The sequence below is a fragment of the Ammodytes marinus genome (assembly GCF_949987685.1).
Source record: "Ammodytes marinus genome assembly, chromosome: 14".
Lineage (NCBI taxonomy): Eukaryota > Metazoa > Chordata > Actinopteri > Uranoscopiformes > Ammodytidae > Ammodytes > Ammodytes marinus.
The window spans coordinates 9,604,689-9,630,707 of NC_137218.1; the positions used below are offsets into that span (position 1 = coordinate 9,604,689).

The window sequence follows — 26,019 nt, forward strand, 5'->3', positions numbered from 1 at the left end:
GAAGGAGCCCTGGGCAGCCCCCCTGTGCAAACCCTAACTGATATTTCCCCCTCATTGCCTTTTCATTCTCCCAGTGTTTCTGAGCCGGCAAAAAGCTGTCACTCTTTTAGTGCTTCTCACTTTCTCTCCTCGTCAGAATCTCTACCTTCCAGCCACACTCTATCCCCTACTCGTACCTCAGCAATGATGACATAGTAATAGGAAAAGGTGAGGTAAGGTAAGGTAATCAACCACATATATTCTGTCCTTGAGAGGCAATTTCCAAAAAGTCAGCAACCATTTAAAATGTCTTGTAGCACACACACAGTATGAATTTGTATTGGGAATATGTACTGCAGCCTCCAACGATGGATGAACAACAGTAAAGAAGATAAAGATAAAGTAGCACAGCACAATAGAAAATGGGAAAAAGGTTGGTCTTTAGAAGAGTGGGACTAACACTCTAAATCTAAAACCTGTCACACATATGATTTGGCATTGTCTATCGAAATGCAATTACTTTTTTTTTATTACTCTATGGATTATACTAACTTCAGTTTTTTTAATTTCACTATCATTTATGTTTGTTTGTTTTATTATCCGCACTTTCTTTTTTTCTTGGCAAAACAACTTAAAGAAAGCTAAGTTGTTTTTTCTCCTCACTGAAACCGTTGATTGGCTTCAATTTTCCCTTCTTTTCTGTCCTTTGAAGCATTTTGGTTCTACTTGTCAGACCACTTTAGACTCATTTTCCGTTCCACTCTCTCTCGCTCACTTAGCGCAAGCCTGTCCACTTGTGAGAGGAGCCAAGTGCTTCTCTTTGACCTTCAAAGCCAGTCCACACAGGAAACAGGCAGAGCGGAGGAGACCTGTCCATCAAGCAGACCTCGACGCAGACAGTATGGAAGCACAGACGCTGCACACTGCCTATCTGTGCAAATGTGTGTGTGTGTGTTTGTGTGTTTATGGTTTTGTTTGGCGGCTGGCAGTTCATTGCTATTTATCACCCTGTCGGCTCCAATGCTGCTGTGTGTAACCAAGCAGCCGTGAGCTCCCAGGCATGTAACTTAATTAATTAAGTTGTGTAGCAGCTATGGATGATTGACGGGGGCTTTTACTCTGATGTGACTTTGCACACACCGGCTTCTCTAAGCTTTGGATAGACTGGGCTACGGTGAGGATGTGTGTGCCTGTACGCATGGAAACGTGCCATACACCTGTGTGCTGTTTCATCCTTCCTTTTTCCCTTTTTCTTTCATTGTACATACTTTTGCAGGCTCACACCTGCTGTAAAGACACATTTAAGATAATTGAACTGCAATTATAATAAAGACCCAATATTACAATGAAGAATCAGCAAGCCAGTAAACACATCGTGTGTCTGACTGAATAAAGACAAACTCATTTAATTGTTAAGATTATTCAATGTAATTATGTAAATGAAAAAAAAAATAATAATAATTAAACAAATGTTTCCCATCATAATTACCCTGATAGGGATAAGCCCAAGTGGGACATGCAGCAAAAGTATCATTAAAAATAATCATAACTGTTTACTGCATAAGCAATATTCCTAATATGTACTGAAAACTGAATATACAATTCAACACTCTCTTTTTGAAAGGGCCCTTCAGCAGTAATTAGTATACACTTTAGTTGACAGATTTCTGTGTGTGTTAGTAGCTGATTCCTACCTCCTGTTTGTTGTGCAGTATGGTGGTGCCTGCCTGTTCCACCACCTCAAACACCATGACGCTACACAGGTCTCTGCGCACAGACATGGTCATGTTGGCGAAGGCAGGCAGCTGGTGCATGAACTCCAGTAGTTGCTCTGTTTGGCACAAATAAAAAGGAAGAAGAAAACTAACATTAATCATTGTTGAACATGTAAAGAGCACATATTGATTTAACCTCTGTATCCAAAGGAATGCGTCTCAGGTGGGCTGGTAAAACACTGTGATTGACTTTTTCCATCGACAAGCAGTAGCATTTCTAGAGCAAATTGTGAACTTTTAAAAAGATCCATAAAGCAAGTAAACCCTTCGCATATGAACCACCGGGGTTTCTGGTGAAAATGTAAAAATATTAAAGTCTCCGGGAAGAGGGCATCCATTACTCAGACATTTTCTTTTTTATATATATCTATATTCCACAAAATCCTAACAGCCTGTAACCTTTAAAAAAAAAATCACACACGCGCGCACACACACACACACACACACAGAGTATAAAACCATAAACCATACTGTTATTTGCCTGGAGCAGTGCATAGTATCAGCGCTTAAAATTATTTATGCCAAATGTGAAACTTTTCAACTCAATCCCTTCCCTACTTCTCTTTTTTCTACCTTCTCCTCTGCAGTGTGGCTGAGAACAGAGTGACCTGGCTACAACCTGCAAACTATGCAGCGCACCACAGTAGCTCCCTAGTGAACTAACAAGCATACAGCTACAGTACTCTAGGCAGGGTTATATGTAAAAAGTAAATACTTCTCATCAGACTGCAGGCTGTTGTCTTTGCTGACAAAAAATAATGAACCAGCACAATGTTATTGATCAGCCAGCAGCAATGGAATCTAGATTAATGATACGATTTTAATTAATTAAAACATTTTCTTTGACAGTATTCCAATGGCCAAAGCACAGTGGTTTGCCACTCGTTTTGTCTTATGACCCCTTAGTACAAAGCTATATCTGCATATCAATGCTAATCAGAAGAGGTACAATTATTCAGTAACAACATTTACTCATTTATATTTCACATGCTATGATACCCAAGTACCTCTGTCCTATGAATGAGCTGAGTGTAACCAATGAGAGGTGAGGGCCATGATAAGGCCAGCCTCCCAGCAGGCACACAGCAGGCCAGGCCTTTACAACTCATCTCCACTCTCTGATATGGTCACCTTCTCCTCCAGGACACCGCTGGGTCCCGCTAATGAGGTCGTCTCTCTGATTACCAGTTCAAAAATACACACTGGAAGGACACTGTTGTTTATAAACCGCTGCGAGGGGTCTTTGTTGTGTAAGGGGCATTCCTGTATCCCCCTCTGTGCTTACTGAATGATAGATGAAATATGTGACGGCTGCATTCCTGTGTACATTAGGTCTACACATTGCCATTGACAGCTTTCAAGTGCACTTACTAAGATGCGGGCCCATACTGCGTAATTGCCTGCTTTCATTACAATTATGAAATCTATTCTGGAGAACGCTTTTTGTCAAAATCACTTTGTCAAAATCAGTGAGTATCCCCTCACAATCAGATACCAGTGTCAATACGGTGTACGCGCTAAAAATAATATGGTGTTGATAAACAGCCTAGGCCCTGTAAAGGGGTATGTACACAGGGTGTGTAAACAAAGGGGGCCCATTGAAGCTAGTAACATGCCCGTTTACAGAGCCTAGGCTGTGTTTTAACACTGGATTTCTTTCCGCTCACAAACAGTACGGAAAGGTAGTGGCCTGTGAGGAAATATTCACTGTTCATTTTGACAACAAGCATTCTCCTAAAATGCTGACACACACCACACCACATCTAATGATTACTTTTTGGATTGGATTGAGCTATGTTGTGTGCTATTGAAACCATTTAAAGATAACTTATATTCAGAATACATAGCAGAACACACTTTGTTAGTTGTTTAAGCAGCACAGAGTGGGACTGACCGATATCATCGTCGTTGCGGTCGGCCGGGTCTTTCTCCAGACACTCCCTGACCAGGTCTCTGCCGTGCAGGGTGTCTGAAGCTCTCTCCAAGTCCTCATCTTCCTCCTCCTCTTCCTCACTGTCCACCGCAGCCTCTGGAAGGCCCGACAGGTCCACGTCTCCCAGCTCACTCTCTGTAGCCTGGACACAGAGACAGTGGTAGAGGTTAGTGACAGAAGGAAGAAGTCGATGGAGAAATCTCCTCAAAAGGACCATCGGAAGCTTTAATTCCACTAATAATGTCACCTAGAAGTTATTATTGGAGCAGTGTACTGCATGTTCTGCATTGTGGTGTTCAGTTTCATATGATAAGAGATTTGATTAGAAGAACACAAAGTGTAAGGGATATTCAGTGCCATAACCAAGTCAGTTATGAGGTTATGTTAAATGACTTGCATCAGTCTTACCCAGAGTCTTATAAAAGCAATTTGGAGTAATAAAAAAAGTGACAATCCAAGTGACAATGATCAAATAATTCCTTATAATTTCTGACAATATGTCATTAATGAAATCAAACGGTATATAGACTTTGGATAATATTTATTTCAGGGATTAATACTGATCTTTGTAAAAAATCTTAAATGGCCAAACACCCCCTCGAACCAGCACATTTATTTTGAGGGTAATTTCAGTGATTAATATTCCACACCGAAACATATGGAATAACAGTGAAATGAGCAGCTGTACCGGTAATAATGAAGTCCCAAGCAGAGGCTTTCAGCCAAATATTTAAATCCAGCAGTGGTAATTCATATTCCACCATATTTTTTCCTGTGCAGGCCAGACAGATGGTTGGCAGGGTCTGGTTCTAAAGGGGCACAGGGGCTTTCAGGTCAGGTGGGAACTGAACCCTCAACCAAGGGGTGCAAAGAGGAGCTCTCCTTTGATAGTGGCAGCACTGTAAGCCATCTGCTAGCTCTTTTAACCTCCGCCTTTGTCTGTCCCTGTCATTTGTGTTAATTAATTAGATCAATGTTGTGGTAAAATGGTAGTACTTAAATTGATCTTGAGGACTGGCGAAATATTTTTTTTTAGCCCAGTGTACAGAATTCACAAGTTCAAATATTTTGTGAGGCAATCGCCACATTTCAAAGAAGAGATAATTGTGTGACTATCTTTTCAATCATTTCATCATCCTACATTGTCTAAGCTTGAAGGGTGAAAGAAACATTAATTATCTATACAGGTTCATTTTAAAAACGTAAATAAACTTTGCCTTGTTAAGTTTATTAAAACAATAATAGCACCTTTTAAGTAGCTATTGAATATTTAACAGTGTGCTTGCTGGCTCATTGGTACATTTATATATGTATTTTCCTATTTTGACTTTATCATATTATTTTTGCCACAGATAAACCTACATTTTGCTAGTCTAGTCTAGAGTGGTTTGGATTCGATTCTGATTTTAGATGTTGAAGCTGGTAGTAAAAAGTTAATTTCCCCGCCCTACACACGACAAGACAAACTCTCTGACCAACAATGCAATCAAGCTCTTAGTTTATACGGACATTTGGTCCCTGGCCAAAAGTTTTTTATAGGTTTCTCATGGGGCATCAGGATTAAGCTAACAGTCCATCCCTACTGTAGTTCAGGCACAGGTCCACTCTTGTTTGTATAAATTAGGTTGGACTATTCAGGCTATTAAAGCTATTTAGGGGACCTTAGAAGAAGAAAAAACACCGGCTGCTCAGCTTTGTCCTGCTCTGCACCAGATACATTAACCATGGCCCTAATAGATAAGAATAGACAAGCAAGAAAAAACGACTTTGCTGTCAAAAATAAATTGGGAATGCTGATTGTTATTTGCTTTGACAACAGTGATGAATGACGAGAGAACAACATGTTATGATTAAATGAATTAGACATTTCGGAGCATGATTCAAGCCTTCCAACATTTGTTTTGCAGTGTAAAAATATATTAAAATGTTTCGCTTCAAGTCTCATTTAACAATTCATGGAGGAGATTTGCCTCATGTACCATCAGGCCAGCAGCAGTACTCTCTCACCCTCTGCCACTGACATATCTCTCAGTGCTTTAGAGAGGCCAGTTCATTCAGAATGCAGGATGTGCCCTTTCAGTCCAATTCCCCTGCTCTCAGAATGAGTTTGAGCCGGGAGGACATTTTCTAGAGACGAGGGACGTCAGATCTGCCCTAAAGACTGGCCACATTTTGCTAGTGCTTGTGCCAAAATAACAGAGAAAGGAAAGAGGAAAACATTAGGGAAGAATGCAGAGAGGTTCAGAATATACTGTAGGCAAGAGATGTCAAAAAGAAGGGCCAAGAAAAGAAAAGGAATATGTTGATGAGAGAGGGATAGATAGAGGATGACTGACAGGAGGAGATGTAGGGAAAGGGTGAAAGTGGGGAGAATATAAGAAGTGCGAACAGGAGGAGAGAGAAAGGGTTGAATAGGGTGAAGTGATTGACTGTGGATTAGGTCAAGGTAATAGAGAGAGCGAGGGGTGGGTGAAACCCGTAACAAAAACAGTCTGTTGCGTTGACAGCCGAGCTGACTGAAGGGTTAGCGTTTTAAGACAACAGTAAACAAACACAGAGCCAGGTCAGATACAATATGATGGATCAGATCTCTATGTGATTCATATTTAATCTCTGGATGAAGAGATCACGTCTCAGGTGTTTAACGTCTGACCCGCGCTGACCCGAACTAACATCAATCTGCAAACACTCACAGACAGGCTGAGGTGTGTGTGTGTGTGTGTGTGTGTGTGTGTGACAAATAAGGAGGTTACAATATCTGTCTGTTTAATGTCTGCTTTCTATTGAGAACAGTTGGCTTTGTCAAATTCTGATGTCAAAGATGGATTAATACCATATTTCATCACCTCCTTGCATTATTCCTTTTGAGCTAACTTGTGCAACCCTGACACTATTGTGCAGCAGACTTAGTACTTTCCCCTGTTTTATGGCTATTTTTTAAAACATTTTCAGTTTGTTTAAAGATATATTTTGAAAACTTGACTTGTGGTCGGTATTTCTTACCTTTGAAACTCAGGACATAAGCACTGCTAGCATTCCACACTGAAACAAACTAGCTCATTAGTTTTGTGGCAAGTGGTGTCTGTTGATCACACCAGCTCATTGACTTGTAACAGCTCATTACGTTGTAGCTAACTGTCCTCACTAGGTCCAATGAAGAATGTTAACAAGCTGGTGTCAAATGGAAAAAATTGTCATGTAGGCTACCCTCTTATGGATTAAACATTCATAGCCGTTCAAATACCCTACGCTCAGGAGAGGCATTTAATACAATATCACACTTAGCTGCTGAATTTGCTTCCTTCAAATGAGTGTGTGTTTGCCTATGACTGGATGTGATACCTGTGGCACATACTACAGTACCTGCCACTGTATAGGCAAAGCTTGAAAGGTTAAATCAATTTTCTGCATGTGACCTTCTATAAGCCAGCAGGAAGCAAACGGGGAAGGGATCACCGGGATGCTCAACTGATGCACCATAATTAGCGAGATACTAAGGATTACAAGGAGGGAGGGTAGAGGGTTGAACAGATATGCTACAGGTGACAGAATTAGAAAATCAAGATGGGAATAATCCACCATTTAGTAAAACTATTTCTCCAAAATCCAGATGTTTTGTGATAGTAAAGTTTAAAAAAAGAGAGGTTTCATAGAGGCAATAATCTATATATTAGGATTTGAATGTAGTCCCTCAGGGTTTATTAACACCAACATGTTTCACAAGACTTTGTCAGTTGCTGTCTTACCACAAAAAAAAACTAAAAACTAAAAAAAGGGATACGAATGAATTTAAAAAGGCAGTAAACTACACACCTGGTAAATATCCGATAGGCTGCTACTCCCAGAGTCGCTGGCGATGCTGCATCCTGATTGGCTGGGAGGCATGTGCATCCCCTGCTGATGGGCGTGGTCTGTTAGGTGCATCTTATTGAGGTCAGCAGGAAGCTGTTCAGACATACAGGAAATAGAAGAGAGAGAAAGAGAGAGAAAGAGAGAGGAAAAAACAGAAAAGGAAAACAGATATGAGTTCAACAGGGTCGCACACATCTCACAAACACATGCGCACACATCTCTCAAATACAAACACACACACACGCACACAGTCGCACACGGTCTCATTAGCCTGAAAGCCAAAGCTGGTTTGGCACTGTCTGACGTGTTGAAGCCCTTAGATACTTTACATGAAGAGGATGGAGTGAAAGACACTTCAGACGGCTGTAATTTATGATCCGAGGCTGGAGATTGATGCAATGTTCTGATAGACAGACGTGGGTTGGAAGTACAAGTCTGGTTTCATATTTTTAGAGTGACCTTAATAAAAAAACTGTACATTCTAGCAGTGTCTCTCTTATTAGGACTCCATTCTAAAAACTGTTTGGGGGACAAGTGGTTTCACAAATATCCCATCCTACCCCACAGACCATTGTTGTTTTAAATGTGCAGCTTGAAAGCATTCACTGACAAAAACTGCCACATAGAGATAGACATGCATGTGTTTAGGTGAGTAGTAAAAATGATATAAACAGAGGGTAAATGAGACTAAGTTTGAATGTTTCAGCACCATGGAGAGGTAGGGACCGGGTGCGAGAGAGATAATGACTTACTATTAGGAAGTGAGTATATCTCTAAATCATAGTTTTAAGTTCTTAATTCAAAATGATTTAAATCCGAAGCCCAAATCAACATATCCTGATGTGATACTCTATATTCTCTGTATAAATGGATTGTTTTTCACCATTGATTTATTGATCAATTGGTTAGGAAAGATTTACATTAAATACAAAAAAAGATATTGCGTAATATCAACCTCAGGACACAAGAAATGCTGTTACACAAAAGAAAAAAATACATCCATCAATAAAGAGAGCTCTAAGAAAAATAGTGCTAGTCTGACATGGTACTTACTAAAAACAGAGAAAAGCCATGAACAGTGCTGCCTCTGGGAAGAATCAGAGATAACCACGTTGAACGATTCAGAAGCCTTCCAGAGCCAGACAAACACTACACAGTCCAGACACCTAGTGTGTACTAGCAGGTCAACCACAAGTCAAAATCTTGTTTTACTCATAAATATACATTGGAATGGTTAGACACTTTAATAATTGAATTTGTCTCTAGATGAAAATTGAAGAATAACTAAAAGAAGTATTTCAACCAAGGCTTCCACTGTAAACGGTACAGAATGATTGTGGAGATAAAAAATGTTCTTTCAAGTGAGGCAGCCATGTTGCTTCTCCTTTTCTGGCCCAGTGGTACAAATGCCAGTGGATCTCCCGTTCTGCTCTAGAAGAAAGCCAAAGCCCTGATTCTCCAGTCTTACCAGTTTGGATGTGGGCAGTGCCAGGGTGAGAGAAGTAGTCCTCCTGCGACACCGTGCAAACCTACAGCACACCTCCTCCATCGCCACATAAGACAGCGCTGGCCGTCCAAGCACACACATAAACGATTGCTTTAACGCTCACTCCAGCAGTTGTACATGCAAAGCCTCACCAAGCCAAATTAAAGATGGAGGGTAGGCTGAGGCTTTCAGGAAAGCCCATGGTTTTCAACATGTAATATTAAAGACATTGAGTCTGGGGGTGCTACCCCCCTTACAACTCTCTTCTAATAGGCATGTACTGTATGGGCCCATCAGCACTTAACCCCCCACCCACCCACACTCTCTCTCTTCTTTTTTTTTTTTTTTTTTTTTTTTTTTTTTTTTTTTAACCTTTATTTATACAGGTATATCCCATTGAGTCCAAAGACTCTTTTGCAAGGGAGACCTGTTCCCATTTACACGTTACCATTCACACACACATTCATACACCGATAGCAGGCTAACTATCGACATTCACACGAGGCAAGGTGGGTGAAGTGTCTTGCCCAAGGACACAACAACTATGACACAGGTGGCAGGGCGGGGATCGAACCTCCAACCCTTTGATCATCGGCCGACCCGCTCTACCAACTGAGCCACAGTTGCTTCTGCAACCCCACAGGGAAACACAGCATTCAGGGGCGGAGTTTAGGAAGTTCAATGGGATGTTCTTAATGTGTGGCATATTAAAAGGAAAACACTCAAGTCAATGAATTCATGAAGACTGGATTTGCGCACTTTTGAGCTGCTACCTCAATTGATTATCCTTTATCTTTGTGGATGAATGACAATTACATATCTATAGACCCTGAACTGGAAACAATTCTTAGCAATATTTCGATTTATAAAATGATGTGCAATTAACAAACTCAATTCCTTTTAAGTATCTATTGCACTACATTATCCATTTGACCTTATTTGAGCATGATATGAATGCACATGCATGTATATAATGTCCTCATGAAATCAACAGTTTTATTCCTACAGCAGATTAGATTGTGTCTATCTGTACATACTGGCGCCTCTTTTCCTGAACCAGAAATGACAGAATGGAAACAGGTCTATGAGATGTGGAGCTACACACTTCAGCGATTTTCTTGCTATGGATGAACTAATTATTTATTAATGTTATCAGCTGGCATAAAACCTTAAAGCATATACTGTTCGGCGCAAACCCTGGCCATTGGAGTAAATTAGCAATATAACGATGACTAGTACTCCATTCCCTGTGCATTTACTACCTACATTGTAAAGCATTCCAGGTCCCTCTGTCACTCACATACTGTATTCAAATGATAACAGTGTTATTTCTCTACAGGTGAATGAAAAGAGTATTTATCTGAAATCCATTTCCCATTAGGTACGACATTGTAATGCATTGTGTGTTTCACTTATTGAACCACAGGCAACACCCAATCCAAGACGGTCAGTGCTATTGACTAAATCAAACAATATACAGAGAGTAGAATTATGTACTCTCATCCCTGAGGCTTGCTTTTGCCCAATACTCTTCACTACTAGGGTGATGTGTTTGTGTTTGAATAAGAAAAGACAGAAAAAGCGAGGGGTGGGGGGGGGGGATGGGGCAGAGAGTGATTGCTAATTTCATCGCAGGTAAACATGTATCGATTTCTGTGTGATGGAGCAGTTGTAAGCCAGTGATGATAAAACTCCTACCCTGCATCCATTTAATACATTCCACCGACTCCACATAGCAAGAGACAGAAACTGATGTGTCAAACTGCTGAGCCGATCAAGACTCAGGGAAAAGTGACTGAGAGCGTGCAAAAATATGGCCAATGATTGAACAGCCAAACGGTAATCTCGTCAAGCTCCTGGAGTACTGTGAAAAGTTTGGGAAACAAGAACTTTGGAAATCCAGCAGCGGGCTTATCTTCCATTTGGGCCAAATAACCCTCAATTTTCAAGAGGTTAGTCAGGTGATTTAACTTTTAACTTGGGTTAAAGGAAGATGAAAGTTAAAGGCCTACTTCACCGGTTGGAATATGAAGGTGTATTGAATTCTGAGATCCTATGTAGTATAAATGTGCAAAAAAAATTGAAATCGGTTCATCCTAGCCTGAGAAAAGGCAGAAAGAGTGTTTTTTCTAACCCTATATTAATCTTACTGTGACATCACAGTAAGATAAATATACGGTTAAAAAAAAAATTACTTTGACTTCCGGTTTGGCCATGCAGGGGTAGGACGTGCGAAGGCAGAGCTCCCCACCCAACTTATCAATATTAACCTTTAAAAACGCCGCTCAGGGCATCTAACTGCTTAAATCAGTCTAAGACAGACAAAAGGCCACCGACTTTGGCGATATGAGTAAGAATAAGCCGACCAGTGCGCCGCCGTGGACTCCGCCAACAACCCGAACTAGTATAGCTAGCAAGGTTGCTGCTATGGCTAGTGCTAGCCCACACAGTGGTGGAACGACTGCAAACGTGGAGGCTGTTTCCGTGAGCCAGCTTGTAGCCGAGTTGTCGAAACAACGGTCTTCGCTCAAGGAGGACATCTCTGCTTTAATTCAAGAGTCAATTGCCCCGCTTCAGTCCTCCGTGAATGCACTGACAGAGACTGTTACTAGCTTTCAAGCACGGCTAAGCGCAACCGAAGTTCTGGCTGGGGATAACTTCAGTGCGATTTTCACAGCGGACGGGAAAATAAAACGACTAGAGGAGCAAAATGCCACACTGCTCGAACGCGTGGATGACCTGGAGAACCGCTCTCGCAGAGCAAACCTGAGAATCCTGAACGTCCCGGAGGACAGCGAGAAGGGCCAGCACACCGTCAAGTTTGTATCCGACCTGCTAATGGAAGCAATGGGCGAAGAGGTTTTTGAAAACCCACCGGAGTTGGAGCGGGCTCATCGTTCTCCCGGCCAAAGACCCCGAGAAGGACAGCCGCCCCGTCCCTTTGTGGTGTGTTTCCATCGTTTCCAGGTGAAAGAAAAGGCATTGCAGTGGGCCCGGACGCACGACGTGGAGTTTAACGGCTCCAAACTGAGGATCTACCCGGACATGTCTGCTGGCCTGGCGAAGAAACGCGCTGCATTTAAAAACGTCAAGCAGCTCCTCTATGAGAAGAAGATAAGATTCAGTCTGCTACATCCTGCACGTCTCCGAGTTCAGTTTGAGGATGAGACTCTCTTTTTCCACTCACCAGAAGCTGCCAAGGTGTTCTATGACCGTCGGGTTGCCGGACCAATTGACTGATTCTGACTCAAATGGACTAATCCGAGACCGACAGAACTTCATCGAGCTGAAGTGATCAATATGTCTGAAGGTTGGTTAATTTGAGCCGTTAGAATTTAAGTGAAGCAAATATCAGTCTGTATCACTTTCATAATCGATAGCAGAATGTTTGTTGACAACTGGTTAACGTTACGTTACAGCCTGAGAGGGGCGTAGCCCAAGCAAAACTATTTGCCTATTTGTTCAGATCCTATGGTTCAGATGCATTTATTTATCATTTAGCCATCTATCCTGTCTATGCAGTAGTTCGAATAATGCATACTTAAGTGTGATATGGGAGGTGAACTAAAGTTAGCCTGCCTACTTGTTATATTAATGGCGGTTGTTTATGTTGACTGGGAACTACAATGTTATTCATCTCTGTTCAGAGTCAATGCCCTGAGTGTGTATACTTGTTAAAGTGAGAGTGGGGAGCATTGTGTAGGGGAAATAAGGTATGGGCTATTGGAAGTTTAGTCACAGTAAGATAGCTGCGGTTCGTTACTGTTCAGAGAACGAACCTAGAGTTCACACATGTTCCAAGGTTAGGGTTTTTTTTTTTTTTTTTTTTTTTTTCTCTCTCTCTCCCGTTCTCCATTTTATATTCTCCCGATCTGGCTATACAGCACCATCCATTTCAGCCGTAACATTACCCAACCCGCTTGTTTATTAAGCTATGAATAGAGCAAGCACAACTTTAGTTGGAGGGTCTGCAGTACGTTTTGTTAGCTGGAATGTCAGAGGCATGAATGGCCCAGTGAAAAGGGCGCGAATTTTTTCACATTTAAAACGGTTGCACACTGAAATTGCATTTCTGCAGGAAACGCACCTACGAGTACAAGATCAAGTTTTACTTAGAAAGGCCTGGATAGGTCAGGTGTACCATTCAACCTTTAGTAACAGAGCTAGAGGTGCTGCAATTATAATCCATAAAAAAGTACTCTTCACTGCTTCAAAAATAATTTCAGATCCCCAGGGACGTTATGTTATAGTATCAGGTCTTCTCTATCACACCCCGGTGGTTTTAGTTAGTATTTACGCCCCCAACTGGGATGATGCAGATTTTTTCAGGAAGATAATCACCTTATTACCAGATTTAAATACTCATCACCTAATATTTGGCGGTGATATGAACTGTGTGATGGACACAGCCATAGACCGGTCAAGTCCCAAATCTGCACCTCCATCAAAAATGTCCAGAGCTCTTTTAAGTCTCATGACGCACCTTGGCTGTATTGACCCATGGAGATTTTTGTATCCAAACAAAAAAGAATTCTCTTGTTTTTCACATGTTCATCAGTCTTATTCAAGAATAGACTATTTTTTCATTGATAAGCGTCTTCTTCCCTCAGTGAAATCTGTAGACTACTCGGCTATTGTAGAATCTGATCATGCACCTGTTATTCTTGACATTGGCTTTACACTTAATTACCCACCAAGGCCAGCTTGGAGACTTAACACGGCATTACTTTCAGATGCAGATTTTTGTCAGTTCATGTCTAAAGCAATAGATGATTTCATTGTAACCAATCAGAATGACTCCGTATCACCATCCATATTATGGGAAACATTAAAAGTCGTACTGAGGGGACAAATAATATCATTTTCAGCTTCACGTAATAAGAAAAGAAAACAAAGACAGGAGGAGCTCATTGATTCTATTCTTAAAATTGATCAGCAATACTCAACAACTCCAACACCTGAACTATACAAAGAAAAATTAAATCTGAAAGCAAAGTATGATATATTGTCTACTGGAAGGACTGAACATAACTTGTTAAGATCACAAGCATTCTTTTATGAACATGGGGAGAAGGCAGGACGCCTACTTGCTCACCAGTTAAAGGCTAAGTCGTCTGCCCAACTCATATCAACAATTAGGAAAACGCCTCAAGAATTGACAATAGATCCCCAAGAAATTAATAATACTTTTAAAACATTTTATTCTGAGTTATATACCTCAGAATTTCCTCAGGACACTTCTTCTATGGTTAATTTTTTAGAAACCCTGAATACTCCAACAATTGCACAGGAACAAAGGGACAACCTGGAAAGACCACTAAACAGACAGGAAGTAGATAACTCAATTAAGGACATGCAGAGCGGGAAGGCCCCCGGGCCGGACGGCTTCCCAGTCGAATTCTATAAAAAATTCTCCTTAAAACTGATCCCCTTACTTCTCAATATGTTTAAGTACTCGTTTGAACAGACAGCTCTCCCACAGAGCCTCACAGAGGCTCTCATCACAGTTTTACTGAAGCCTGGTAAAGACCCGGTGGATTGCAGCTCTTATAGGCCTATTTCTTTACTGAACGTGGACGTTAAGATACTGTCTAAAATTCTGGCCTCTCGAATAAACACCATAGTATCAGACATCATTTCAAATGATCAAACCGGTTTTGTGAGAGGCCGCCACTCATTCATTAACATTCGTAGACTCCTGAATGTGGTGCATTCTCCAGCGTCTGGGGGAGGACCAGAGGTGGTGGTCTCCCTAGACGCGGAGAAGGCATTCGACAGAGTAGAATGGGAGTATCTTTTTGCTGTACTGGGCAAATTTGGGTTTGGGCCGAAATTTATGTCCTGGGTTCGTCTATTATATTCATCTCCTAAAGCTGCAGTAGTTACTAATAAATTATGTTCACATTATTTTCCTTTATCTAGGGGCACGCGTCAAGGCTGCCCACTTAGCCCATTACTGTTCATTTTAGCGATAGAGCCCCTGTCAATTAAACTTAGAACTACACCATCCATACATGGCATTAGAAGGATGGAGATGGAATATAAAGCTTCCTTGTATGCTGATGATCTCTTAATATTTTTAACGGACCCGCTATCCTGTAAATCTGAACTTTTGAAGATTCTGGTTGACTTTGGTGGTTTTTCAGGTTATAAAATTAACTATTCAAAAAGTGTGTGTTTCCCTATCAATGATAAGGCAAAGCAGATTCCAGACACAGACTTGCCATTTTGTATATCACATTCCGGTTTTAAGTATTTAGGAATAAATATCACCCCTTCTTTTTCTGAATTGTTTAAAGCCAACTTCACACCTATAATGGAGAAACTAAAATCTGACCTCCAGAGATGGAGTGCTATTTACCTTTCTTTAGCTGGAAAAATCAACTGCGTCAAGATGAATGTGTTGCCTAGATTTTTATATTTGTTTCAAAGCATCCCAGTTTTCCTGCCAAAATCCTTCTTCCGTTCACTTGATGCCCTACTCTCAAGTTTCATATGGGGAGGTAAATCTTCAAGACTTCGTAAAACATTGCTTGAAAGGCCAAGAAAAGAGGGTGGGCTTGCTCTCCCGAATTTCAGGGTTTATTATTGGGCAGCGAATCTGCAAAAAATAATGTACTGGTTTCAGGCCCCAGACACGGGTTGGTGCAGTGAGGAGGCAAAGCTCTGTAATCTGTCATCACTTCCTGCACTATTAACAACAAAACTTCCTCTCTCCCCATCACAGTTTTCCTCAAGCCCAGTAGTGCGCTCAACCCTAAGAATTTGGATACAATTCAGGCAAACATTTAAATTGTCTGGCCTTTCTATGCTAAGTCCCATATGTAATAACCACCTCTTTCCAGCTGCTAAACTCGATGTCACATTCACACAATGGGACACTATGGGTCTTACTACATGCAAGGACTTTTTCATAGATAATATTTTTCCTACTTTCACAGATTTGGCCAAAAAACACTCTATTTCTAAATCCGGTTTTTTCCGATATCTTCAGTTACGCCACTTTATTCAAACGTACAACCCATCGTTCCCTCAATTACCTGAAAGTTCAAACTTGGATGTCATACTAAAGATTCCCTTAACTTTGAAGGGCCAAATCTCTAATTTATATAATTCAATTATGTCATTTAGTAGTGTATCAACAGAAAAGATCAAAACAAAATGGGAGGAAGAATTAGGAACAGTCATTTCAGATGAGACATGGGTTAGGGCTCTTAGCTGTGTAAACGGAACCTCTTCTTGTGTACGTCTCAATCTTATTCAATTTAAAGTTCTTCACCGTACTCACTATAGTAAGGTCAGACTTGCTAAAATATACCCTGAACTAGATGAGACGTGTGATCGCTGTAAAGCCACCAACGCAGACCTAGCTCATATGTTCTGGTCGTGCTCCAAGTTGGAAGAGTTTTGGAAATCAATATTTGGGATTTTGAATGTTGCTTTTGGCCTACATCTACAACCTAGCCCTTTAATGGCTATATTTGGTGTAAGAGATAACGACACTGCGACAGCCACTAACAAGAAAAATGTTATTGCCTTTGCAACTCTAATTGCTCGAAGGAGAATTCTCTTGGAATGGAAATCCCAATTATCACCGAAGGCATCTGTGTGGCTTTCTGATATGATGATGTTTTTAAAAATTGAAAAAGTGAAATACTTTCTTAGAGGATCAACCGAAAAATTCAACAAAGTCTGGGACCCTTTACTGGTTTATTTTGACAAACTTGTCACTCTCCCCTCTCATTAGTATATAAGCTTTAATGTAAAGCGCAAACACTTTCATCTTAGGAGAACTCCCCCCCCCTTTTTTTTTTTTTTTTCAATTATTTTTTTTTTTTCTTCTTTTTTTTTTTTCTTCTTTTTTTTCTTTTTTTTTTTATGGCACAGGGATTGTTAGGGTTGGATGGGGTTTATAAAAATATAAAAATGTAAACTGTTAACTCTTGTTTCATTGTACATTGTCGCAAAAAGAAATGTAACTACTGTGAAATATTGTAACATGTGTGACAGCGTACATCTTGTCTAACAAGCAATAAAAATACATGTAAAAAAAAAAAAAAAATAATTACTTTGTAAATATTACTGTGATGTCACAGTAGGAGAAATCACAGTAATATTTACAAAGTAAGGTTTTTTTTTAACCCAATATTTATCTTACTGTGATGTCACAGTAAGATTAATATAGGGTTAAAAAAACACTCTTTCTGCCTTTTCTCAGGCTAGGATGAACCAATTTCAATTTTTTTTGCACATTTATACTACATAGGATCTCAGAATTCAATACACCTTCATATTCAAACCGGTGAAGTAGGCCTTTAATGTTAAGTAATTTAGTGGTAACTGACTGTTGTAGCTGGATTTTCAGAAACCAAGAGCTGCTATGAGGAAGAGCCATGTTCAAGATAGAGGGAATTCAAGAGGTAAAGGAAAAGTCTGAGAATTTGAGGAGATACCCTCAAGCACTTTTTCTGAAATAAAAATATACCATTCTGCTGGCTTTATCTAGCTGTTAAAGACATTGGTGGCATGACGCTACCACAGCATATTTACAGAAAGAGCGGCAAGCCCCATGTTCACTCAATATTTGGCCTGAGGTAAAATGTTAAAATAGCAAGGAGTGCTTTCACTGATGGATTTTAAAACGTATTTTGGGACATTATTGGAGATCGGAGTCTGATGCCTGTTTGATAATATCCAAGAGTGCACTAGTACTGAATGACAGAATATTGGGATTTCTTTAATTACTTGTACGTAACGCGTTTTGCCTGATATTATTTTATTCAACCACACGGATTATCCCTGTGGTTTTTTAAATGATCGCAATGCAAGAGGAGAATAGTTTTTATAGATTGATCTCCACGGAAATGAATCTCCACAGTAACTTTAAATTGGTTCTTGTAGCTACCGCCATCAGCTGGCTAATTTGACTAGAAAAACACTTAAGGGGATGAGATTAAGGTACGATATGGGAGATGAAGTTCGTCCTAGGAGCGTGGTGTGGAGGTGGCACAGGGAATGAAATGGGACAAGGACAGGCGGGGGGAGTTTGTGTGGCGGGTGAGGCAGTGACGGGGGGAAAGTGAATAATTGTGGTGTTCTAGTGGCTACCTCTTCACACCAAAGACTTAATCCTTCTCTAATCCCCCTCTTTCCCTCTCCCAACGGGCCAAGCCAGGAGGGTGGAGGGTGAGGGTGTGGGGGTTCTCCCATTCTCCTCATGCATTAAGGATGAGAGTTAAGAGATTAAATATAAATGTGCAAGGTTCCTTCAGCTGTACAATTCCATCATGTCAACGAGCGAGCGCAATCATAAGACGATCAGGCTGGCCGCGGATGTGTTGTGTCGCAGCCAAACAGACCGAGCTTTCACAACATCAATCACTTTTAAAAGAGTCTGATTAACACCGGAGAAATGAACCTTTCATCCCACATAATGATGGTGAGAAAAAATGATTAATTCTAAAGAAAGATGCATCAGCCGAAGACGGTAAACGAGGCTGTCAGGACGTGAAGTGTGTTACCTAGTCTGCCGGCTTATGAATGAATAATTGGCTAATGTCGTGGCCGTGCAAACAAAGAACAGAAATGGTCGGGCTGGGGAACATGTTATGTGACATGAGTTATACAGAGAATAATTTACTGATATCACTGTGAGCTTATAATACCATTGTCATCATCAAATCACCCATGCAGACAGTTTAGACTACTTTGTGGTTAGAACTAAAATTAAATCAAACTATATCTGAATAATTTTTTTTATTTTGTAATATGATTTCTCATTTTTGTCATTTTTTACAGAAAGTGGACCAAGACCAACAAGCTAACCAAATGTCATTCACTTCATCCAAAAGAGGACCCTTCCCTCCACCCATACATCAATCACAGAGAAAAGGAAATTAACTGACATACAAATAGCCACTCTCTTTTTTCTTTCTTTTAGCTAACTTAATTACTAAATGTTTTTTTTTAACTGTGGACCTACTTGGGTCCCCGAAAGCAAGAAAAAACAGTCAAAACACAACACATTTTCTTTGTCATTTTACCATAAAACCCAATTCTGTTTAAATTATCCCATCCAATTTCAACAATGAGATTAACTGGCTGTGAGCCTGAGTGCTCTGCGTCCCCCATCAGTAATAAAATGGGCTGTGAAGCCCAGATTGGCAACACAGACAAGAGACTATACGTTTCCCAAAGGCAATTTAGTTCTGTAATCATCTTTGCTATACGTTGTAGGCCAATGCGTAGAGAGATGTTTTAGGAAACCTTGAAAATGTTAATGGATGGGGCCTGGCCTGTCTATTTTAATAGTCTGGAAGCGGTCAGTTAAAGGTGCAAGAGTAGGCAACACCATAACAACACAAAGGGAGGATGGTAGGAAGTGTGGTAATACGCTGAGTTAGTTTTGATATAGTGCTGCTGCATCTTTACTTTGAATTATGTTTCGCATTAATTATTAGTTAACTGGAGCACACATTGTTTTCACATTAGGATGCAGAGATACAATTTTAACGATTAAATGACAAGAGACACCTGAGACTTCATATGACAGAAGATTTCTCAAAAGAGTCAGAGCATGACAAAGATGTGAGCATCAACACGCATAATGAGACAAAGAGAAACAGAAGCAAGAGCTAGAACAATACATTCAAATGAATAATAAAGAGGAATGGCTTAGCTGAGTAATTAAAGAAAATGTGAAGAGGTTGATGAATCCTGATGAGGATGATAATTAAAATGGGCTCAACAAACAATGACACAAACAAAGCTGGATGAATATTAAAAAAGCAATGTTGTTGTATTTGCAGAGAGAGAGAGAGAAAACACAAAATGACAGTAACACAGAGATTATCGTGAAGTGTCTTTGAATGGATGCTCAAGTGTAATGAATCATCTTCTGAGAAGTTCCGATTTGCTGCTAATCACTTGATAATATTTGTTTTAATGAAAGGTGTATGCACACTGAAGCATTTACAAAATAAATAATGTGTCATAAATTAGCGTTTGTCTCTGTTTAGAAATCCAATAAACAACAAAGCCAGATATGATCAAGAGCTGCACCATGCAAGGTCTTCAATTGAATCTAATGCAATAGTTCATCTACCAATGCTCATTCAAGTATCATTGATTGCCCCAAAAAAGAAAATACCCCAAACAAATGAGCTCATTACTACTAACTGAAAATGTGCACAGGCTGTAGCGGTTTAGGTTATACAAACAAGTGACTCCTGTTTTTTTTAGAAACATGCTTACCTGAGAGTGACACCAGCTGTTCACTATTCATAACCCAACAGCTGAGTAAATACAGTCATAGTGGTGGATAGTGAGGTCACTCACTGGTGGTGTATCTGACATGAACAAGGTCTGCCTCTAGATGTCAGCAGTGACAAACTGCCTTGACATGGTTTGAGTGGTATGATTCCATCACTCAGAAATGAAATACAACTAAATGAGTATGGTATTAACACTTTTCTAAACTTCATTTTGGTGCTGAAATACTGGCAGGTCACAGGTGCTTGCATATTTCAAAGGTGCGTTTCTTAAAATGTTGTATTCTTATTTACAATATAGTTCAGGTTTCTAGCTGGTAAGTCGTACACAAAGTGAAACGCAAACCTTGCAACAATAAAGCAGAACCCATCTTTTTTTTAAAGGATCGCTATTACCAATACACACAAATACTAAAAAGAGATTGTACTCGGGATTCACAGCGCTTTAAATAGTAGCATCAGAAATAAAGGTGTTCTCCAGAACTTCTAGCATATCACACATTAAAACAGGAAGCCTTGGCTGTCAACATACTCCACTCATAACAGCTGTCACCATGTGCTGAGGTAGCTCCTAACACGTTGTTAACCCACACCAAAGACAGCTGGCGTTCACCTCAGCTCCGCACAAAGACACTATCATGTAGCAACAGTCTCACAGCACAAATGAGTTTCCCTTTCGTTTGAGGTAACACTAACAGCTTGATGTGCAAATCTGATTTATAAAATGTTCTCTGCGGCGTCTTAGTTATTAACTCTCCTCTCTCTTTGTCTCTCTGTGTCCAACAGTTTATGCACGTACAGTACACACTCATCACACTTGGACACAAAAGGAATGCCTACAACAGCACATACAGACATTGTGAAATCGTAACGCACACACACACAGTATACTTTAGGTGTACTGCATGCACCCACGGGCGGGGCTCCATTCAGAAAAAACATACACTGAATTCAGCACACAGCCATGCTCAACTATTACTGGTAAATCCACAGATGGTTGGATTAAGATAGAGTGAAGGTGGATGGAGAGGGGGAGAAAATAGAGGGACCTGAAGTGATTATGATGGAGTGAGAGAGATATGGAGAAACAGATAGGGAAAGAGTATAAGAAGAGAAAGTGAGGCATATGACTGAGACTGGATGGTGTGTGTGTGCAAAGGTAGCAGAGATTGGGAAGGAGTGTATAATAGAGATAGGACTGGCATAAGGGAATGAAATGAGGATTAAGTGAATAGTATGGATGAAGATAAAAAAATCTCAAATATTTGCTGAAAAATCCAATTCTACCTCAGTCCAGGACTACCATATCTGGCACCATTGCAGTGTTACTGTCTCTCGCTGTAGTTGTGTGTGTGCAACTGTCTGTCTGTACCAGCTGGGGGAACAGGGGATATATAATGAATTGAAGTTGGAATTGGAGGTGACAACTGCAAAGGCAGACATGCCCGAGAGAGAGAGAGAAAGAGAGAGAGAGAGAGAGAGAGAGAATTTAGCAGGGACCACGAGGAGATGAGGATACAAATACTGCATGCATGCACATACACAACAAGAATTCAAACACACATACGCACACACTTTTCAGTGCTTCTCCCAATGAGAACACTGTCATCTTCCATCAGCCCTTGTTTGTGAAAGATGGCTCAAACTAACAGTGAACAAAATAAAATGCATGTATCACTGCTGCCTTCTCATCTATGCTATTGGACTACAGATGGAGATTTAAACCCCATGCAGTTAGGATTTTTTTTCTATTAGTACTACTACAATATTAATGTATTGCTTCTTCTTCTCTGTTGAGAATCTTTTAATATCCTTTTATAGAGCTAAAATAAGTTTCCACAGTGAGGTTTGGCATTTAAAACTCTTGTCAATATTAAAAGAGACAAAAGAATACTGTTAAAGGGAACAGGAGCAAGATATTTTTAGTGCAGATCTCGTTTTCAATTTTCAAAGAAAAATTGGACTCTAATGGTTGGAGCCATTGGCAGCTTGACATCATTTTTTGCATAGCAACACACATTGCCTAGAAACCTCTCTGAAACACATTTAAATCGCAGATATGGAGAAAAAACCTGCACCCTGTGATTTGGCAGGCTCTGGTATGTGAGATACAAGGTTCAACATTCATTGGTTGGCAACTTTTTTTAGCCTGGATAGAGAGAAGCTGGCAAGTGTAGAGTGGATAAGCAGCCATTAGCTGGCAGCATCCACATTGTATGGTGCCAGTATTGTGACAGACGGGATGCTGAACGCCACTGTCACCAACACTGCCAAAGGCCTGTGACTTTTGCCCCAGTTTGTCTGAGAGTGTGAGGGAGAGAGACTCAGAGAGAGGGAGAGACATACGGACAAGTGGAAGGAAAGATAAACAAAGGGAGAGAATAAAACATGGAGGGAAAGAGGGAAAGGAAAGGAAAGGAGAGTGTACGTGCGTGCGTGTGCATATGAGTGCTGTTTATTTGCCCTTATTTCATGTTTACTGAATTATCCACACATTGTAAAATCCTGGACCCATTACTGTAATCCCAAACACAGGGATTAACCCTAGAACAATGGACCAATGTCCTGAAACAGCCCTAAATCTGAACAGCATTGTCCAATTTCCTTGGACATGGAACAGATTGTTGTATACTTCTAAACAAACATGTTCAAATCCCAGAATAACTAATAGGTGGGACAAAGTTATTGTGTTGCTACTCGCAAGTAAGTCTTGGTTATGAAGTCCAGAGTAAAGCCAAGGCAATTAAGACCGATAACCAGTTTAAGGTGAAGTCCAAATGTGAACCTTTTGTTTCAAGCACTAGCGCAAGTCTTTGTTTGTGTGCATGGTACACACTGCCAAATCTACCTTTCCCTCATGCTTGTCCGGAAATAAAGAGATTCCAGATTACTTGTCATGGCTAATAAGATTTTACAGAAGCCATGCACTTTATTTCAAAAGGAATTTCACACGAGCTACATAAGTAAAGTGCTTGACTTGTTAATGGAAATAATGAGTAATGGCTTTGAATTGACTGCTCGCTCATTCATCCCACACAGTCCTTACCACTTATTCAATGTTCTGGTGACTTACACACTAGAAGGTTATTACAGTGGGTCAGCAACCCTGCCGAGTCAAGTATTCTTATCTGGAGGACTGGGTATTACAGCAAGGGTTTAGTGGAATTTGCGTGTGTGTGTGTGTGTGTGTGTGTGTGTGTGTGTGTGTGTGTGTGTGTGTGTGTGTGTGTGTGTTTGTGTCCGTGTCAGCTGAGAACAGACAGTGGTTGCTGGTATTATGTTTCAAAAGGAATATTCAACCGGGCCCAGTCTCAACTGGCTTTAACTCCCAGTTGAGTAATTTATTTTTCCTTCTAAAAAATAAAATAAATAAAAAAAGAGAGAGAAAGGGAGAGTTGGGGATTTAACCTTTACTGTGAATATGAAATGTTACAGGTTTAATGTTTGGGGACAGTTAACACCGACATCAATGGAATATGGGAATATTTATACTTTCTAAAAGTCTATTGATTCCATTATCTGACATGGAACACCTCACCTATTCTTTCTTTCCTGGTGGGTTAAAAACAAAAAGCACATTTATTTTCTGCAATTTCAGCCTCTCCTTCATCCTCTCTTCCTCATTCATCTTTTTTTTTGTTCTTCCACACTCTCTATTTTCTGCATCCCCTCCTGTATCTTCCCTTTGTTGGAGAACGGTATGAATACATTTCCATATGATAAAAGGATATATATGGGATTTCCATTTTATTATATGTTTTTTTATGTTAATTTGTGGGATGGCACCAACATCTACAGTACAGGCTGAGCTGTGAGGCTATTATGTGAAGAAGTTGCTGCAGCTTTATTGATGCTACTGTTTGGACCTCATGTGTTCTGCTATGCTGGACAGAGGTCACTGGCTTAAATATGCAACTTGTAAGATATGTAAATGAATAGTGTAAGGAACGAATGTCTATATCCAATGATTGTAAACAATATCTTTGTAGTGAAAGGCTGGTCATTTAAAATGTGTGTAGAGCTTCCAATAGAGCAAACAGAATTGTGTTTACTATCCACACTTTCTTTTGTTCTGTGTGTTGTTTGTGTGTGCTACAGGAAACTTCAAGGCGTCTCCATCTTGCCCCATAGGAAGGTGGGCCACGGCCAGGTCTGCCGGATACAGGAGGGAAGGCTAAACACTTGGCTCTCTTACTGATACGACTACTTGTTCATGCAAAAGCACACACACACACACGTGTACGTGTGCGTGCACATACAGACACATACACCTTAGTTCCCCTACTGGCTCCCCTCTGTTAACAGATGCTTCCTGCCCTGCCGCGCAACCCACACAACTTCGCACACACACACACACACACACACACACACACACACACACACACACACACACACACACACACACACACACACACACACACACACACACACACACACACACACACACACACACACACACACACACACACACACACACACACACACACACACACACACACACCTGGCACCCCTGGCACCCCTACAGGTTGACCCAGGGGCCAGGTGGAGGGCTGGCCCCACCCTTTGGTTTCTCCTCTGGTGTTTTTGTTAATGTTGGATCCTGTTCAACTCAGTTGGCCCACTCACCTCAGAGCCCAGACACAGCCGACTACCATTTCATTGGCTGAACAGGAAATTAACGTTGTTTGCCCAACGTATAACCCGAATCCTGAACTCAAATGTTTATCGGACATTTAATTATTTTACCTGACAAAAAAATATTCTGGACAACTAAATGAAGGCAGGGAATATGCTGAAGTGATGCTTCTGTGGTTTAAAAAAGCAAAATGTTGTTACAGTTTGAATGTATAATCATTTGGCTGCTTTAGTTGCTGGGTTCTCCACACTGATGCCAAGTTGTCTCAGTCTACAGATGTGCACGTGTATTTCAAAAGGAGCTTAATGCGTTATTGAAAATGAGAATGCATAAATGTGTTTTTAATTGAATAGCTGAAAGCAGAGAAAAAGAGAACCAATACATTTAAACAAAAAATAAATGCCATGATACCAGAACACACGACAGCCCTTCCCCCTAACCGATGCTTTCATTCAGGCTAACCATACATTCTGCTTTCTCTCTATCTCTCTTTGTTTATCTCCGTTTTGTCCACAAATTAACAAAACAACAAGGGGGCAATCACCCATCCATCCCATCTTGTGTTTATAAATGCCCTTGAAAATTATCCAGTAAAGGCACTCTGGATGTGCAAGCAGAGGAGGGGATATGGATCAATAGCAGTGAGATAATGGGTGAAAGGGAACTTGGGGGGTGGGGTGGAGTGTGGGGTTGACATATCATCACTAGGATGTGTCTGTGTGTACGGGTGGGGGTAGAGGCTCATGACTGGGAGAGCTCTGGTAGCTGGAGTCTGCATATTTAAACTGTGGGGGAGTCATTTATGTGAACGTGAACTGTATGCATGTGGGTATTATGGTGTGTGTGTGTGTGTGTGTGTGTGTGTGTGTGTGTGTGTTAAGCGGTATCTGAACGTGAGACACCAGCCAGCTTGGAGGTCACATCCATTGGGTTGTATGTCACACATACAATGACTGTGGGTGTTTTTGCACAAAGGCTAGAGTTTGTCTCCACATTGAGCATCTCACTTTCAGTCCATTTAGCCCAGCAGTGTTGAGCAGCATGGGCATGTTAATGCACACAGGGCCAGAGTGGGCTTACTCAAAAAG

At 40.7% G+C, this 26,019-nt stretch overlaps 1 protein-coding gene across 2 annotated transcripts in view; it reads right to left on the reverse strand.

Annotated features, from left to right (window-relative positions):
• rapgef6 (Rap guanine nucleotide exchange factor (GEF) 6) overlaps nt 1-26,019 on the reverse strand; it is a 137,736-nt gene that overhangs the window by 40,249 nt on the left and 71,468 nt on the right. For both annotated transcript variants that reach the window (XM_080040439.1, XM_080040438.1), the window contains 3 exons: nt 7,501-7,632; nt 3,649-3,829; nt 1,674-1,810 (listed from right to left, as the gene is read on the reverse strand). In XM_080040439.1, coding sequence (XP_079896565.1) covers nt 1,674-1,810; nt 3,649-3,829; nt 7,501-7,632 — 450 coding nt within the window. The remainder of the gene's footprint in view (nt 1-1,673; nt 1,811-3,648; nt 3,830-7,500; nt 7,633-26,019) is intronic.